We start from the raw sequence: 18,311 nt of genomic DNA on the forward strand, positions 1-18,311 counted from the left end.
ATCAATGAACTCTTCCATCAACAGGTGTAGACATCCCAGGGCCCTGTACTGTTTCCTACACATCAGAACATTGTTGCCTGTTGTGGTATTCTATACTGCATGACTGGTGTTGCTGTTACTGGATCACTCAGATTAAATAAACAATATCATGAGAAGGAAAGTTTTTACTCACCATACAGCGGAGATGCCGAATCGCCAATAGACACAACAAAAAGGTTTTCACACTTAAAGCTTTCAGCCAATGGCCTTTGTCAACAACCACACACACACACACACACACACACACACACACACACACACACACACACACGACTGCAGCCACAGGCAACTGAAACTCAACTGCGAGCAACAGCACCAGTGCATGATGGGAGCAGCGACTGGGTGGGGGAAGGAGGAGGCTGGGGTGGGGTGGGGTGGGGAGGAGAGGGGAGGGATAGTACGGTGGGGGTGGCGGACAGTGAAGTGCTGCAGGTTGGGCAGCGGGCAGGGGAGAGGATGGGGAGGAAAAGTAGCGTTAAAGAAGAGAAATAGAGAGAAATAAATATAAGAAAAGACTGGGTGTGGTGGTGGAATGACAGCTGTGTAGTGCTGGAGTGGGAGCAGGGAAGGAGCTGGATGGGTGAGGACAGCGACTAACGAAGGTTGAGGCCTGGAGGGTTATGGGAATGGCTCAACAACAAACTCTACTTCCCTTGCCAGAATGAGATTTTCACTCTGCAGCGGAGTGTGCGCTGATATGAAACTTCCTGGCAGATTAAAACTAAAACTGTGTTCCCGACCGAGACTCGAACTCGGGACCTTTGCCTTTCGCGGGCAAGCGCTCTACCAACTGAGCTACCGAAGCACGACTCACGATCGCTACTCACAGCTTTACTTCTGCCAGTACCGTGTCTCCTACCTTCCAAACTTTACAGAAGCTCTCCTGCGCAGGAGAGCTTCTGTAAAGTTTGGAAGGCAGGAGACGCGGTACTGGCAGAAGTAAAGCTGTGAGTACCGGGCGTGAGTCATGCTTCGGTAGCTCAGATGGTAGAGCGCTTGCCCGCGAAAGGCAAAGGTCCCGAGTTCGAGTCTCAGTCGGGAACACAGTTTTAATCTGCCAGGAAGTTTCTACTTCCCTTGGTATGTTTGTGCCAACACTAACGAAACTAGCTTAGCTGTATCTTGCTGTATGCTATCATATGAACTTATCATTAGCATACATGTTCTCAGTTCATTTGGTACCAACTGAATGATTGGCGAACCTTGTGGCATTGTTTTGCTTGCAGTCGTTGCCCCCAGTGGAAACAACATCCCATCGAGTTCAATTGTATATTGCAAACGGTCAATTTTTGCATGATGTTTATCAAGAAAGTCAATTCCAAGGAACGCACAGTACCCTTCACCAACATGTAGCAACACTTCTATAGGCTTCCCAAAACTTTATTTTGCCACCAATTGACTGCAATAATTTTTAATATATTATTATGTGATCCAGATTTTAGCCTTCGGCCATTTTCCAATACAAAAACTTATTTATGTGCCAAAACATATAGAAGACAAAGAAGGAATACAAGTCCTTTTGACATACAAATTTTTATACTTGAAAATGCCCTAAGGCTGAAATCTGGATAGTATAACAATAACGTAAAAAATGTTACAGTCATATAGGGCACCATCATTCACAAAAATTAACCAAGACTCTGGCTCCAGCCAGAATAAAAAAAATATATGAAAACTTTTAGTTCCAATGCTAAAGCTGAGCCATAATGTCCCCTAGGAACATCACGTCATTATCAACTACCTCTCATAACCTATATTAGAGAGACATCTGTCTCTTTTCTACCTAAGAGGTTCAAACATACGGCCGACACTTTAGCACCCGTGTCCTCTGTTTATTATGCAAGCAAGCAGCATTCCACCTCAGCACACATTTGTGCAGTACTTTGTTTTACTTGGCATACCATCTGACAGTTGAGACACCCTCTTTTGCTTTTAATGAACACTTACCTCAGTGCTGTTTATCTCACCTTTTGCTTTGGCAGTTATGTGTCTTTTGTCCTACTTCTCCATACCCATATCATTCTAGCTGGTGGCAATGTTCTTAGTGTGGTCCCATACGCTCACATCTTTAATGCTTTACCTCAGAAGAGGAAACACTATGGTCATTCTGTCCCCATGCAGCAATATCTATTTCCTGCAGGCATGTGGGAATCCTTACAGCAGTGGACAAACTACTTGGATTTTCTATCCTCTCTGTTTTTTTACATGTCAATGTAAATACCCCTCAAACACATCTAAGACCCTATTTTCCACTTTTTACAAGATGACTGTCAGCCTCTGAATTCCATGTGAGCTCATAGATCTGTGTGTTAACTTTCCTAATCCTGTCAGAGAAGGACTCCACTGACTTGTTCGCCTGCTTAGCTCAGTGGAAACATGCTTGCCTCCGATGCAAGCAGGCCTGGGTTCGATTCCCGGCCAGGTTGGAGATTTTCTCCACTCATGGACTGGGTGTTGTGTTGTTATCATTTCATCCCCATCACCAACGCGCAAGTAGCCCAATGTGGCGTCAAATGAAATAAGACTTGCACTTGGCAGCCGAACCTCCCCAAATGGGACCTCCTGGCCAACGATGCCATACGCTCATTTCCATTTTTTTCCACTGACTTATCACGACAACCCACTGAGTTTCTCCCTAAAGAACCTGATGCTCTCACATTTGCAACAATGCAGACAAGTCAATTGGCCAACTCGTAAAATGTTTCTGCCTTACTGAGAGGCTCTTGGTACATAATATTTCTTTGCATCACCCACTAACTGTAATTTAGCCATATTTTTGTTAATAATGTATCATTCAACTCCTGTTCTGCTGCAATTCCCTGTAATGAAACCATCTGCTCTTTCAAAGATTCAACTATCTCGTGAAAATCACTGCACATGTTTTTGGCAATTCATGGCCCAACATGATTCTGTGCACTGCTGTGTCTTATGGCCAAAACATCTACACTCCTGGAAATTGAAATAAGAACACCGTGAATTCATTGTCCCAGGAAGGGGAAACTTTATTGACACATTCCTGGGATCAGATACATCACATGATCACACTGACAGAACCACAGGCACATAGACACAGGCAACAGAGCATGCACAATGTCGGCACTAGTACAGTGTATATCCACCTTTCGCACCAATGCAGGCTGCTATTCTCCCATGGAGACGATCGTAGAGATGCTGGATGTAGTCCTGTGGAACGGCTTGCCATGCCATTTCCACCTGGCGCCTCAGTTGGACCAGCGTTCGTGCTGGACGTGCAGACCGCGTGAGACGACGCTTCATCCAGTCCCAAACATGCTCAATGGGGGACAGATCCGGAGATCTTGCTGGCCAGGGTAGTTGACTTACACCTTCTAGAGCACGTTGGGTGGCACGGGATACATGTGGACGTGCATTGTCCTGTTGGAACAGCAAGTTCCCTTGCCGGTCTAGGAATGGTAGAACGATGGGTTCGATGACGGTTTGGATGTACCGTGCACTATTCAGTGTCCCCTCGACGATCACCAGTGGTGTACGGCCAGTGTAGGAGATCGCTCCCCACACCATGATGCCGAGTGTTGGCCCTGTGTGCCTCGGTCGTATGCAGTCCTGATTGTGGCGCTCACCTGCACGGCGCCAAACACGCATATGACCATCATTGGCACCAAGGCAGAAGCGACTCTCATCGCTGAAGACGACACGTCTCCATTCGTCCCTCCATTCACGCCTGTCGCGACACCACTGGAAGCGGGCTGCACGATGTGGGGGCGTGAGCGGAAGACGGCCTAACGGAGTGCGGGACCGTAGCCTAGCTTCATGGAGACGGTTGCGAATGGTCCTCGCCAATACCCCAGGAGCAACAGTGTCCCTAATTTGCTGGGAAGTGGCGGTGCGGTCCCCTACGGCACTGCGTAGGATCCTACGGTCTTGGCGTACATCCGTGCGTCGCTGCGGTCCGGTCCCAGGTCGGCGGGCACGTGCACCTTCCGCCGACCACTGGCGACAACATCGATGTACTGTGGAGACCTCACGCCCCACGTGTTGAGCAATTCGGCGGTACGTCCACCCGGCCTCCCGCATGCCCACTATATGCCCTCGCTCAAAGTCCGTCAACTGCACATACGGTTCACGTCCACGCTGTCGCGGCATGCTACCAGTGTTAAAGACTGCGATGGAGCTCCGTATGCCACGGCAAACTGGCTGACACACACGGCGGCGGTGCACAAATGCTGCGCAGCTAGCGCCATTCGGCGGCCAACACCGCGGTTCCTCGTGTGTCCGCTGTGCCGTGCGTGTGATCATTGCTTGTACAGCCCTCTCGCAGTGTCCGGAGCAAGTATGGTGAGTCTGACACACCGGTGTCAATGTGTTCTTTTTTCCATTTCCAGGAGTGTACATGTGCTATATACAGCCTACATACACAGCAATTTGTGTCCAGTCAAATTACAATACGGGCAACACACTGGTCAAAAGCAAACTTCCTTAAAACAGCCATGAAACCAAGACAGGTCCGCAGGTTCCTACGGTTTAACAAATGACACTTTTGAATTCACGTGACAATCACAATGCACCACCGGGCCCGTAAACAAACAAAACATAAAAAGATCAATAAAAATGGGCACTCAACAAACCACACAGTGGCAAATTGCAAAATTTACAGATCAGTTCAACAATGAGCAAGACAGACAACGTTGGCTGCTGATGCCATAAATGTGCTGCTGTGGTACCCGACAGACATCTCTACGCTGGTGACCAGTTACTGTCACCAAATATGAAGGGCTGGAGTTGTCACCTCTATGGTGTCAGTATGGAATAGAATGGAGAGTGATGATGATCTGTCGAACCCCTCAAGGGACTAATGATATATTGTTACCAGAAAAGATATTATTATTCACAGATACACAATGATCTTGCTTCACAGTTTCCAGTAGCTGGCTGAGCCAAAGTGAGCCAGCCTCACCAATATGTGCTGATACCCGCATATCTTGTAGCATTGGCTGCCGCGGCAAGGGAGGTGCATACTCAATGCTCCCACAACGTTAGTCAGCTAGCTGCAGGTCAATCGGTGTTGCCTGTGCTGCCTCTGGTGGCCAGCAGGTTAGCATGGTGCTCTTTTTCACACGGTAGACTGCATCCCATAAAGGCAACCATCAGCTCTGCAGGACATGACCTTCGTCACAAAGCGGTACGTCACGGTCCCTCAGTGAGGTAATGGCCAGTGGTGCCAACGTCAGCTCACAGAGAGAGGTTGGAAGGCAGAAGCTACTGCACTTCACCAGATTAATGATACTTCAGCAGGTCACCTGGTGCCATCTGCTAAGCCCCCAGGGGATCTGGTTGTAGGAGAGACATAAATCCTCATCAATGAAGGCAGAAGCAAGGTGGTAGTAACCGACGGCAGCAAACAGCTTCAGCTCAAGCTGGCAGTTGTACCATCAATCATTATCATCTAAGCAAGCTGCAGAGTGTCATAGGTCCCACCCTGGGACTGGTTAGCTGCAAATGAGAACTAAGCTGGTATTTGTAAGTGTCAGTCTACACTAATGACGACATCACATGGCAAGAATGATCAAATGTGTTCTAGTTTTCTGAACCCGTCAGCACTCTACACTGCAACTCCACTCTTTAGGTTTTCAGTTCACTTATTTCTGCACTGACTGTGTGCTGAAAGCTTAGTCACTGTTACATCATTGTGCTTGGTCAACAGAATGACGTTATACTCCCTTCTCCACAAGGTTGCTCTGCTGCTTCGGCGCCTTGGCCCTCCAGCTTGGGCAATGTGTGGCAATTGGCTTTGTGGCGTGCTCACACTGCATGCAGTATTGACTGTTTTTCTGGGTTGTCATTCCAATTTCGATATTGTGTACTTGCTTGCCCCGACTTCCACACTGGCTCTGGCCGAGGAAACAAAAAAATTTTCACAACTGCCCAGGATGTCATTCTGGGGTTAAAAGCTTTTTTCAAAATGCTACCCATTCTATTCAACTGCTCTTTCAAATTCTTTGTTGTCCTGACAACTGCCGTCTCACCAACAAACCTCAAGGTTTTTATTTCTGCTCTCCAAATTTTAATGCATTTCCCAAACCTCTCTTTAATTTCCCTCACAAATTGCTCAGCATACAAGGGGACTGCATAACATCAGAGAGATTGCAATCCTCTCTCACTCCTTTCTGAAATGCTGCTTACCTTTCATGTCCTTCACCTCATTACTGCAGCCTGATTTCTATACAAGCTGTAGATAACCTATTGCTCCCTTTATTTTATCCCTTATATCTTCAGAACTTCAAAGAGTGTTCCCCAGTCAACATTTTCAAAAGCTCTCTCTTCTAAATCTATAAATGCTATGAAAGTACGTAAACCTATTCTCTAACCAATATTCGAAGATACATCATAGGATCAGCGTTGCTTCATGTGTTCCTAAATTTGCCCAGCATCCAAACCGATCATCCCCGAGGCCTGCCTCTTCCAGTTATTCCATTCATCTGTAAATAATTTGTATCATTATTTCACAAACGTGAATTATTAAACGATAGTTTTGTGATATTCACATCAATCAGCACTTGCCTTTCCTAAAATTGGAATTATCACATTTTTCTTGTGAGTCTAAGGGTATTTTTTCGGTCTGACATCTTTCAATACCATACATTTTGTTACGGCTGCTTCTTACAAGGATTACAACCATTTCGAGGGATTTCATCTACTGCAGGGGTCTTTTTTTCAACTTCAAGCAGCATCAGGGGAACACAAACACAAAAGGATTTAACTTTCAAAAGCTTTCAGAGCCAGTGGCTCCTTCTTCTGGCAGAAGATTTGAACAGGAAGGAAAAGGGGTGAAGGAAAAGGACTGGAGACGTTTAGGAAAAAGGGTACAGTCTATAAAAATCACCCAGAACCCCAGGTCAGGGGAGATTTAGCAAACGGGGATGAGAAGGAAAGACTAATTCATCCTGTCCAATAAGTCTCCCCTGATATGGGGGTCCAGGGTGACTTTTCAAAATTGTACCCCTTTCCCCGAACCCTCTTCCTTCTCGTTCAACTCTTCCATCAGAAGAAGGAGCCACTGGCTCCAAAAGCTTGTGAAAGTTAAATCCTTTAGTCTGTGTGTGTTCCCCTGCCACCGCTTGGTGAGTAGATTTTTTTGTGTGTTCATTTACGTTACATTATGAATAATTTATTATTTTTGTTGTTAAATTATTCTCTAAGTATCTTATCTCCAAACTCATCTTCATCTACAAGAGTTGGAGTAAAAAATATGGAAACACCAAAAACACATCATATTCCTGTGCCTAATAGGGTGTAGGAAACCTGTTGGCATTGAAAACAGCTTCTAGCTCCATGGTTTCCCAGAGAATCTTAAAGCAATCTTCCTGCAAAATAGTGGCAAGTCCAGGTAATGATGACGGAGGTGGATAGGGATCAAGTACCTTTCTCACCAAAGGTGATCACAAAGGCTCAATAATATCATGATATGACAGTTGATCCTCATATTCACAAAAGCAGCCCTGGACAATGCGAGCTATGTGAACATGAGTCTTGTCTTGGAACACAGTATCACCACTGGTGAACAAACACTGTAGCGTGGACTGGATGTGATTATCCAAAATGGCCAACTAACCCATGGCAGTACTGCGAACTTACATAGTAACCATAGGTCTCATGGAATACCACGATATTGCTGCCCAAATCATCACCAAACCCCCGCAATATTTCAATCTTTGGGCGTAAATTCAGCCAGAAGTTGGAAACAGTCAAACAAGACTCATCAGACCAAAAGACTTTCTTCCATCACTCCGCAGTCCAGCTTTTATGACTTTGGCACCATGTTTTCCTGTTATTGGCATTTGCATCAGTGATGAGTGGTTTTGGAATTCAAGCTCACCCTGCAGTTCCATTCTTCTGGTGGTCCCTTTGTGTTTTGGTGCTGACAGAATTCCCAAGTGGGACATTCAGTTCTACAGTGACTTTTGCAGGTGTTGACTTCTTATTTTTTGCCTGTCCTCTTCAATGACCATCCATCACGATCGCTCAACACATTCACATTGTTTCTTATGGATGATGTTTCTCCGCTTTCCCTGTATGTGACATGAATTTTCGACACTGTGCCTCTTAAAACACCAAACACTATTTACTTACAAAAGCTCCCACCAAGCGGGCGGCAGCAATTTGCCCATGTTCAAATTCACTTAGCTCTGACCTAATGCACTCACAATCACAGAGAATACTGTTTTCACTATGACAGACACTTGCAAAGCAGTGAGGAAATTGCACAAGTGGAACTCTCAGTCAAATACAGGGTGGCGTACAAAATGTGTTAGCAATTGTTTCTTTCACAATTTACGACGCACATTAGATATCCTGCTGGGATCTCTACAGCAGTACCAGCAGAGCTTGGAAAAACAAATGAGTTACGAAATGACGTGTAATTCACGATACTGGTGCTCGGAGACTAGTAAGCAGCAATGGCTGACAATGGAAGACTGATGACACAGCAACGATCGGCAATTGTGTTACTTTTTCATGAAACGAAAAGCCTTGTTGTGCCTCAGAGGGGTTTCCGACAACAGTTTAACATACAATGGGTCCCTTGCAAGAAGACCATCCACAGGTTGTACGATAAATTTGTACAGGAAGGAACAGTATTGGAAGTGACACGACCTCGGCCTAAGCCTGTTTGTTTGCCGGAGAATATTGAAGCGGTACGAGTTGCTGTACAGAGAAGTCCCGGGAAATCGTGTAGAAAGGCATCAGTGCAACTGGGAATATCCAGACGCTCCGCTCAACGCATTCTTAAAAGTGACCTCCATATGAACCCATACAAGATGACCTGTGCACAGAAGCTCACTGAAGAACACAAGCAGCAGAGACTACTGTTTGCTCAGTGAGCGGAGGATAGGGAAGAAACTCTCAGCAACGTTTGGTTTTCAGATGAGGAGCATTTTCATTTAGATGGTGTGATTAACAAACAAAATGTACACTTTTGGGCCACTGAAAACACACAAGTGCTTCACGAACGACAACATTATGCTCTGAGAATTACAGCGTGGGCAGCAATTTCCAGTCACGGACTTATTGGACCCTTTTTCTTTGAAGAAACTGAACAGCGAGCATTATTTGAGTATGCTTCGCAATAGCTTCATTACACAGCTTCTTGCTACTGCCTTGTCCTTCAACATGCAGTGGTTCATTTCACTCAGGTTTCCAGGTCGCTTCAATGATGGACAAAATTGCCCCCCCCCCCCAATAGTCCAGGCCTCAATCCATGTGACTTTTTTCTTTGGGGGTACCTAAAGGAAAAAATTTTCCCCGAAATGTCCACGTGATTTAATGGAGCTCAGAAGACTTATTCTTAAAGATTGCAGTGAAATTACGGAAGACATGTGCCGTAGGGTAATCACTAACTTTAGTGTTCGTTTGAAGGGAGTTAGAAAACGAAATGGTGGACATATTGAGCATGTGCTGAGTTAGAACAAATCTCCATGGACAGCTCTTCATTGTAGTGTATGTTCCTTTCAGATTGTATTGGCAAAGTTAATATTCAAAAACAAAATGGTAACACATTTCGTGCGCCACCTTGTGCAACCACACAAACTGCAAGCTTAGCCAGCATCTGCAGTTATGGTCATGCGTGGTATACAATCACTGTAAAGAAACTTCTAAAGAAAAAGAGATTACTGCATAATAGATGTAAAGCTAAGTGTAGGGCTATAGATAGTGACGTACTGAATGAAACGTGTTTGGCTGCGAAGAGAGTAATGCATGAAGTCTTCAATGACTACCGCAGCAGAATATTATCAAGGGATTTTTCACAGAACGCAAAGAAATTCTGGTCATATGTAAAGGCTGGTAGTGTCACCAAAGTTAGTGTCCAGTCCCTACCAAATGAGACAGGAATGGAAATTGAGGGTAGCAAAGCAAAAGCTGAAATGCTTAACCCAATTTTCAAACGTTCCTTTACAAAGGAAAACCCAGGAGAATTGCCCCAATTTAATCCTAGTACCACTGACAAGATGAATGAAACAAGTATTAGTGCCAGTAGTGCTGGGAAACAGCTGAAACTGAACAAAGCCCCAGGGCGCGAAGGAGCCCCTGTCAGATTCTATACTGAATTTGCAGCCGAGTTAGCCCTTTTTCTAACTAATCTATCACAGAGCCCACTAACAAAAACTGTGCCCAGTTCTTGGAAAAAAGCACAGGTCACACCTGTCTACAAGAAGGGTAGTAGAAGTGATCCACAAACAACCGTGCTGTATTCTCAACATCAATTTGTTATGGAATCTTAGAACATATTCTAAGGTCATACATAATGAGTATCTTGAACAGAATGACCTCCTCTGTGCCAGTCAGCATGGCTTTCAAAAAATATTGATCATGTAAAACCTAACTTGCACTTTTCTCACACTACTTACTGAAAGCTTTGGATCAATGCAACCAGATAAATGAAGTATTTCCTCATTTCTGAAAAGCATTTGACTCAGTACTGCACCTACATTTATTGTCAAAAGTATGATCATATGGGGCAGCAAGTGAAATTTGTGACTGAATTGAGGACTTTTTGATAGGGAGGACACAGCATGTACCTTTGATAGTGTGTCACTGCCAGATGCAGAAGTAACTTCGGGTGTGCCCCAAGGAAGTGTGCTGGGACCTTTGCTGTTTGTATTGTTTATTACTGACCTTGCAGACAATATTAATAGTAAAATCAGGCTCTTTGCAGATGTCTATAATGAAGTACTCTCTGAAAGGAGATGCATAAATATTCAGTCAGATCTTGATACAATTTCAAAGTGGTTGAGAGACTGGCAACTTGCTCTAAATGTTAAGAAATGTAAAATTCTGCACTTCACAAAATGGAAAAAAACCTGTAGTATCCTATGACTATAATATCAACGAGTACTGTTGGAATCAGCCAACTCATACAAATACCTGGATGTAACAATTTGTAGGGATATGAAATGATCACATAGGTTCAGTTGTGGGTAAAGCAGGTGGTAGACTTTCGGTTTATTGGCAGAATACTCACCAAGTGCAATCTGTCTACATAAAAGATGGCTTACAAATCACTCGTGTGACCATTTCTAGAATATTGCTCAAGTGTGTGGGACCCATACCAGATATGAATAACAGGGGATACTGAAGTTTGTTTAATCCATGGGAGAGTGTCACCGAGATACTGAAGGATCTGAACTGGCAGACTAAGCCTCTATGCTGACAAAGTCTATTAACAAAGTTCCGAGAATCGGCTTTAAATGATTACTCTAGGGTCATACTACAACCACCTACATATCATTCACCTAGGGATCGTGAGGATAAGATTAGAATTACTGTGTGCACAGAGGCACACAATCATTCTGCCCACATTCCATACCTGAATGGAACAGGAAAGAACCCTAATAACTGGTTCAATGGGATAAACCCTCTGTGATGCACCTCACAGTGCTTTGTAGAGTATAGATGTAGATTTCTCATGTAGTTTCCATATTTTGGCCAACTTCTGTGCATCTTACCCCATTTTTGGAAACTGTCTTCAAATATATCTCCCTTGTATAGCCCTCTATATATACCTCTCACCTTTCCTCCTTTGCTTAATACTGGCTTGTAAGTTGAGCCACTGATATTCATGCTGTCATTTCTCCACTCTCGAAAGGTCTTTAATTTTCCTGTAGGCAGCATCTATCTTTCCCCAAGTCTTCCATGTTTCTACAACTTTGCAACTGTCCTCTAACCATGCCTGTTCAACCATTTTGCACTTACTGTCACTCTCATTTACAAGACATCATTTGCACCTTTTTTATATTTTCTCTTTTTGTCAGTTAAATTCAGTGTCTCCTGATTTTTCCAAGGATTTCTACTAGTTCTCATCTTTTTCCTTTTTTATCCTCTGCTAATTTCAGTACTTCATCTGATACAGTTATCTATTAATTACCTACAGTATTTCTTCCTCCTTTTTTTTTGTCAGTCATTGTTTAATGGTCTCTCTCAAACTCCCAACCATCTCTTGTTCATTCCCAGGTGACATATCCATTTCCTGCCTTTCTGCAATTTCTTCAGTTTTTCTCAGAGTCAAGGAAATGTTTTCCAGTCCGGTTTCAAATTCTGTGTAGTGTTTAGTAATATAAATCTTCCGAAATCTCCAGCTCACTTCCAACCCAGAGCCTTCTTCCACAATTCTTAAACCAAGTGTTTGCGTTAGTTAAAATACGGTAAGTGCAAAAGTGTGATTAACGGAAGCCGTTCATAGTGCCAGGTTAACTACCAACCTTCTAACTTAACCTATGACTTTGTCTACATTACTAATCACAAAGTCATAGACAACTAAGATTTCATACTCACATTCTTCGGCTTTGCCAACTCAAAATCAAACTGTCATCTTTGAACCTGACCTATACCACTATCACCACAACAACATTCCAAAAAATAATATAGATACAAAAATATTGTCAATGTTCTGTTAAATCTCTTACTGTTTCAGCACATAAGTCCACATCAATAAATTACAGGACAAAGCAGCCATCCACTAATGGTAGGTTCTGTTGACCTCAATATATTACCAGGGGCCTGCCCCTCATTACTTTCTCCCAGTCCATATCATCCTACTATTGAACACCAGTCCCCAGTCACAAATGTTTGTCTCCCTTAACTACCTGAATGACTTTTTACTTTATCGTACAATGTTTCCTCTTTTCCATCTGCATTGACTTAGGTTTGCTTCATGTCTACCTTGGCTACAATAACATCTTTGCTATCTTGTTCATAGTAACTTATCCACATTCTTATTCATTATCAGGCTTCAACTGCATTAGCCCTATTTGGTTTTGTATTTATAGCCCCATACACACTGTCTGGGAGTCCTATTTTTGCCACTGCATTTCACTAATTCCCACTACATCTAGTTTTACCAACTTTATTAGTAACCCCGAGTTGGAATTTTTAACAGGACAATATTTTACCCCACATATTTTATCCTAGACGATGCCATCAAGCCATACAAAAGACCTGCATGTTCTCAGGAAAGAACAACTACTTTAGTATTCACTTTTGACCATTTAATACACAACTGCAAACCAATACATACAACAAATATTAATAAAGGGTCTCAGGAAGGACTGTGATTAATATCAACAACTGAAACAATTCAGAGGATCTACACAGACAAGCTGGTCTGCTCAAAGCCTGATGTTCGCAGTAGCCACACCGAACCCCCACCCCCTAGCTCTCAGGGAAACGGGAAAAGAAAACAGTTTAGTCAGGTGTTTATATTCAAATAATGTTTATTCTTTTTTACAGTATTTTAGTAAGAGAACAAATTTTCAACAGGCTCGAAAGTAGAGCTTTTTTATGGCTTCTTACAAGTCGCCATCGGTGATTCAGACGCCCTTGGTTTTATACATGAATATACTATTTTTGTATTTAACAGACATGTGCGACACTGTTGTGCTGAATGGTCAATGGGCGAATAAACAGTTCCCAAAATCAGGTCAATCTAGATAGGCCAAGATATGAACTAATCAAGACCCATGACAGCTTACCAATAATGGCCATGGGGCTTTTATTGCGCTACCAAATAATATTCAGAACATGCGAACGGGTTCGCCTAACGAAAAAAATGTTGAGCGATTTAAAGGATCTACTGTTCACTGCGTATGTATTCTTTTCTGGCGACGGAACTTTATTACCTAACTTGAAACCATGACAACAGCAACAATACTGATAATTTAATACTAACATTAAGTCCATCTGTCATCGTATTATTACTGTAGAGTAATCCAGGCACGCATCCAAGTCCTAAGTTGACAATAACATAGCAGTGGCTACAGATGGCAGTAATCAATAATTGTAATATTTTAAAAAATCTAGCATTCAAATATAAACGTGTAAAATATCGAAACTTACACTCACTGGAGTTATCCTGCAAAACATCCGCAGAAGATTTCACCTGCAAAACCATTCGTGTCTAAACAGCTGATCGTTTGAAAAATAATAAGTCTTGGGGTTGTATTTTGAATTATGTTTCTCCTACCTCAAAACCATGAACGAACAAACCAACAGATTCTTCCAATCCAAATACTTTAATATATGTGGGCAGTTCTTGTTTCAAGACGTATCCACTATCCTTCACCACATCAATCGCCTTACCCACCAACTCCATGCTAATAGCTTCGTATGCTACTCAAACTTGGCGGGAGCCAGAAGCACACGAGTTCACGTTGGAACTCTGACATCCGAATGATATACTCTATGACCCATCGATTACGATGTGTACTAAAATATAAATTCCAAACTGGCAATGTTATTTAACCATAAAATATGTGTTCATGTTACCAAAACGAATATGTTATACTCATCAAGTCATTTCCCAAGTGAATTTTATACAAATGATGAAACAGGATCAATAGCTAGTTACTTACGCGTTCCATTGATTAATCTCACAAAAACCGTTATGATGCGGAACGTGTCAAGTGCAAAAGAAAGCTTAAAATTTTCATTGCCTATCCCATTCCCTTAACTGGCACAAGATGAATTTATTACACATATAGAATTATTTATTCCTATTGAAGAATTCATGTGTGGTACAGAACAAGTTGTCAAGGGGATATAATTTCAATTTATTTTTGAAACTATTACTGTGTCTTCAGACATTTTATTTCATCTGGTAATTTATCGAAAAGTTTTACAGTAATATATTTTACCCCTTTCTGTGCCAAAGACAGGTTAAGTAGAGGATAGTGTAAATCTTTCTTTCTTCTGGTATTATAATCACGAATGTAATTGATGTTTTTAAACTGGTCCATGTTATTGAAAACAAATTTCATTACGGTGCTGAGTAAATATACTGTAATGCTGTTGTAAGAAATCAAAACCTTTTAAACAGATGCCAGAAAGGTGTGCGACTATACCCACACATTGTTCTAATCACTTTCTTTAGAGCAGTGAATACATTTTGCCTAAGTTTTGAGTTACCCCAAAATATTATTCCATATTACATCAGAGAGCGAAAGTATGAAAATATTTTATCTTGCTAATTTCTATATCCTCAAAATTAGCAATTATTCTGATTGCAAAACTTGCTTAACCTAGTCGCTTTTGGAGATCCAAAATTATGAATTTTCCAACTAAGATTCTCATCTATAGGTACACTCAAAAATTTAGTATGACCTACCCTGGCTACTGACTTTTGTTTATGAGCTATATTTATTGAAGGAACTGTTCTCCTTGCAGCAGAAAATTGGATGTATTGTGCAATCTGTACATTACACCAACAGAGACAGATCGTTGTGTGCGCAAATTGAAGCTGGAGGCGTGTGAAAAATTGCTCAGACATACTGGAGGATGTGGGCAGGAGATAGCCACAAGTGTTGCACACAGAACTTGTTTCAGTCAGTTGTTTGACCACTCTTGTGTGTATTTCTTTGCATACACAATGAATTGCATAATAATTTATGCACATACCGCTTTAGAGAATTCAGTTGATGAATTTACTGAAATATATAGAAATCATGCATGTTTGCGAATCGAGACAGGAAAGCAGTTCCTTAAAATTCTTTAATACAGACAAGAGCAGTTGGCACTGTGACAAATAAGGAAACTGCAATTCTAAAAAAATCGTTGCAGACTTTACTATAAATTATTAATCTCTCTGCTTTACGCTCAGAAATCTCTCTCGTTATGCTGACCTGAATACAGTACTGCTAGCATATTTTCACTCAGTTCTGTCATATGGCATAATCATTTGTGGCAATGCAGATAAAATAGTAATAAAAATATCTATTATAGATGATGTCTTTAATTATGTTTGGCAGAAAATCACAGAGCGAAATTCGGTAAATTGGAGAAAAAAATAACTTTTTGCTCCTTTCTTTATTGCAACCAAAAGTTACACCATAACCGTAACATCAAAACAAAAAGCAAAGATACAATTTCATAATGTCATGGATCATGGCGGCACACAGAATTAACATAAATATCTGGCGGAATCACACCACAAAAATTGAAATTGAAGCCACTAAAAAAACTCAATAGAACGAGCTCACTGCTGTCAACACTCACACGCTTGTTTTGTTGAGTTGTTTTGAGATCACTTACAGAGCTTTTCTCTTTGATATTAATTTGGCTCTAGTTAAAGGTTTTGTGAATAAGTCTGCCAGCTGTTTATCAGAATAAACATAATAAACTTCAATCTCATTATTTTCAACATGTTCACATATGTAATGATATTTAATGTCAATGTGCTTGGTATGCTTGTGACGTTCTGTGTTTTTAATCAGGCGAATAGCACTTTGATTTTCAACATCTAGTGTTGTTGGTTGGTCTAACTGAATACCAAGTTCACTGCGAAAACCACGAAACCAAACAACTTCAGTAGCAGCATCTGAAGCTGCTATGTATTTGGTCTCCATTGTTGATCTGCCTACACATTTCTGCAGACGTGAACACCATGGCACAGTCCCACTTGTTAACAAACTCACATAGCCTATTGTTGACCGACGAGTGCCACAGTCACCAGCAAAATCGGCATCTGAGTAGATCACCACTCCAGTAGAGTCAGCTTTATGCCTAATGGTCAGGTTCCTGGTACCCTGTAGATACTTCATAATCCTTTTAACAGCATGCCAATGGTAAGGACCTGCCTTATGTAAAAACCTGCTCACCACGCTCACAGCGAACATGATGTCTGGCCATGAGACAGTTGCTGAAAACATTAAGCTGCTGACTGCCTGCCGATTAGGTTTCCTTTCCATCTTCTTTACTTCATGTAGGTTTGCAGAGGAACGTCTACTGTCCAACTTGGTTCCAACATCAAAGGAGTGGAGTTCGGCTATGAATCATACATACTGAACTTCTGAAGTAAACAATTGATGTATCTTTGGCGGATTTCTTTTGTAGAAGGGCTTTGTTCAATTTCCAATCCACTGAAGGATTTTTCATTGTCCATGGTAGTTTCAAAGATTATTCCCAGTGCTGTCAAAATATTTTCCAGTATTTTTGGAGACTTACAAACAAGCAAGCCATAATCCGTGCCAGGTAAACACCAGTGTCATTTGCTAAAGCATGGAAAACACATTTGTCTACGTTCAGTTGTAAAAAACCAAACATTGTCAGAAACTGTACAAATTTTTAATTCCAACAAAGTGGTGATTGTTTGAGTTCATATAAATTCTTATTCAGGTTGCAAACATTGCTTGAGCCTTCTACAACAAAACCTTTTGGTTCCCCCATGCAAAATTCTTCTTTCAAATTCCCATTCAGGACTGCAGCCTTAACATAAAACTGCCCAATTTCCATATCTCGTGAAGCTGCTATGGCTAATAAAACTCTGATTGAATCATGTCGGACCACAGGAGAGAATGTCTTTTCATAATCAATGCCTTCTCATTGTGAATAACATTCCACATAATCTACCTTTAAAGCGGCCAGTTTTTCCCTCAGAATTCTGTTTCACACGACAGACACACTTAAATCCAACTGCCTTGCGGTTATGTGGTAATGGTACTAAATCCCAAGTTTTGTTCTTCTTCAAGGATGTCATTTTCTCTTCCATTGCTCGTTTCCACTTTGATGACTCTTTCGATGCCATTGCTTCTTCAAAATTTTGAAGTTCAAAGATGGCAGAAAAAGTTATATCTTGGTCCTGAAAATGAGCAGGTGCTCATAGATTAGACCGATCTCTCAGATTCATCATTTTATTTTCTTTCATTTGTTCATCAGTATCATCCTCTTCAGATTCCTTTCGAACATCTTTCTGATATTCTTTCATTTGTTCATCAGTATCATCCTCTTCAGATTCCTCTTGAACATCTGCACATGGTCTCCCAGGTAAAATTCAATATATCTTTGTTCTATGTTTAAGCTACGGGTTTTGTTCTTCATTGAAAGAGACATTCCAGGAGATCGTAAATTTCTTTGACTCATGGTTGTAGAGGCGATAATTGGTACTATAATCATCATAGCCAACCATGATCAATTTCTTTGCTTTACTATCCCATTTTAATCTAAATTTAGCAGGAATGTGTGTGTATCCTGCTGATTCAAACTTCCTCAGGTGTCCTAAAGAATGAGTTTTTCCAAACCATTTTTCATATGGCATAACATTCTCATTTGCTTTACATGGTCGGCGATTTAAGATATCTGCAGCACAATTTACTGCCTCTGCGCGCAATTCATAAGACAAGTCAGTACTTAATTAAATAGTGCGTGCACACTAAGCAATGGATGTGTTTTCTTGTTCAATGTGGCCACTCTACTGTGGTGTATAGCGTCTTGTTTTCTCATGTATTATACAATTTTGCTTGAAATAATCTTTA

The 18,311-nt window shown here is 41.7% G+C and overlaps 1 protein-coding gene and 1 non-coding gene across 3 annotated transcripts in view; both read right to left on the bottom strand.

Annotated features, from left to right (window-relative positions):
* Positions 1–14,221, bottom strand: part of LOC124802767 — a 146,853-nt gene extending 132,632 nt beyond the window's left edge. The window contains exons 1-2 of one of the 2 annotated variants that reach the window (XM_047263760.1): positions 14,030–14,221; positions 13,909–13,945 (exon numbers count right to left, since the gene is read on the bottom strand). In XM_047263760.1, coding sequence (XP_047119716.1) covers positions 13,909–13,945; positions 14,030–14,158 — 166 coding nt within the window. In that variant the 5' untranslated portion in view covers positions 14,159–14,221. Of the gene's footprint in view, positions 1–13,902; positions 13,946–14,029 lie in introns of both variants that reach the window. The other variant, XM_047263759.1, reaches the window with a different exon arrangement.
* On the bottom strand, positions 770–844 carry Trnas-cga. Its single transcript has one exon. It is a non-coding gene; the product is annotated as a tRNA-Ser (tRNA).
* Positions 14,222–18,311: the final 4,090 nt, after the last annotated feature.

This window comes from Schistocerca piceifrons, chromosome 6, assembly GCF_021461385.2.
Source record: "Schistocerca piceifrons isolate TAMUIC-IGC-003096 chromosome 6, iqSchPice1.1, whole genome shotgun sequence".
NCBI classification, from domain to species: domain Eukaryota; kingdom Metazoa; phylum Arthropoda; class Insecta; order Orthoptera; family Acrididae; genus Schistocerca; species Schistocerca piceifrons.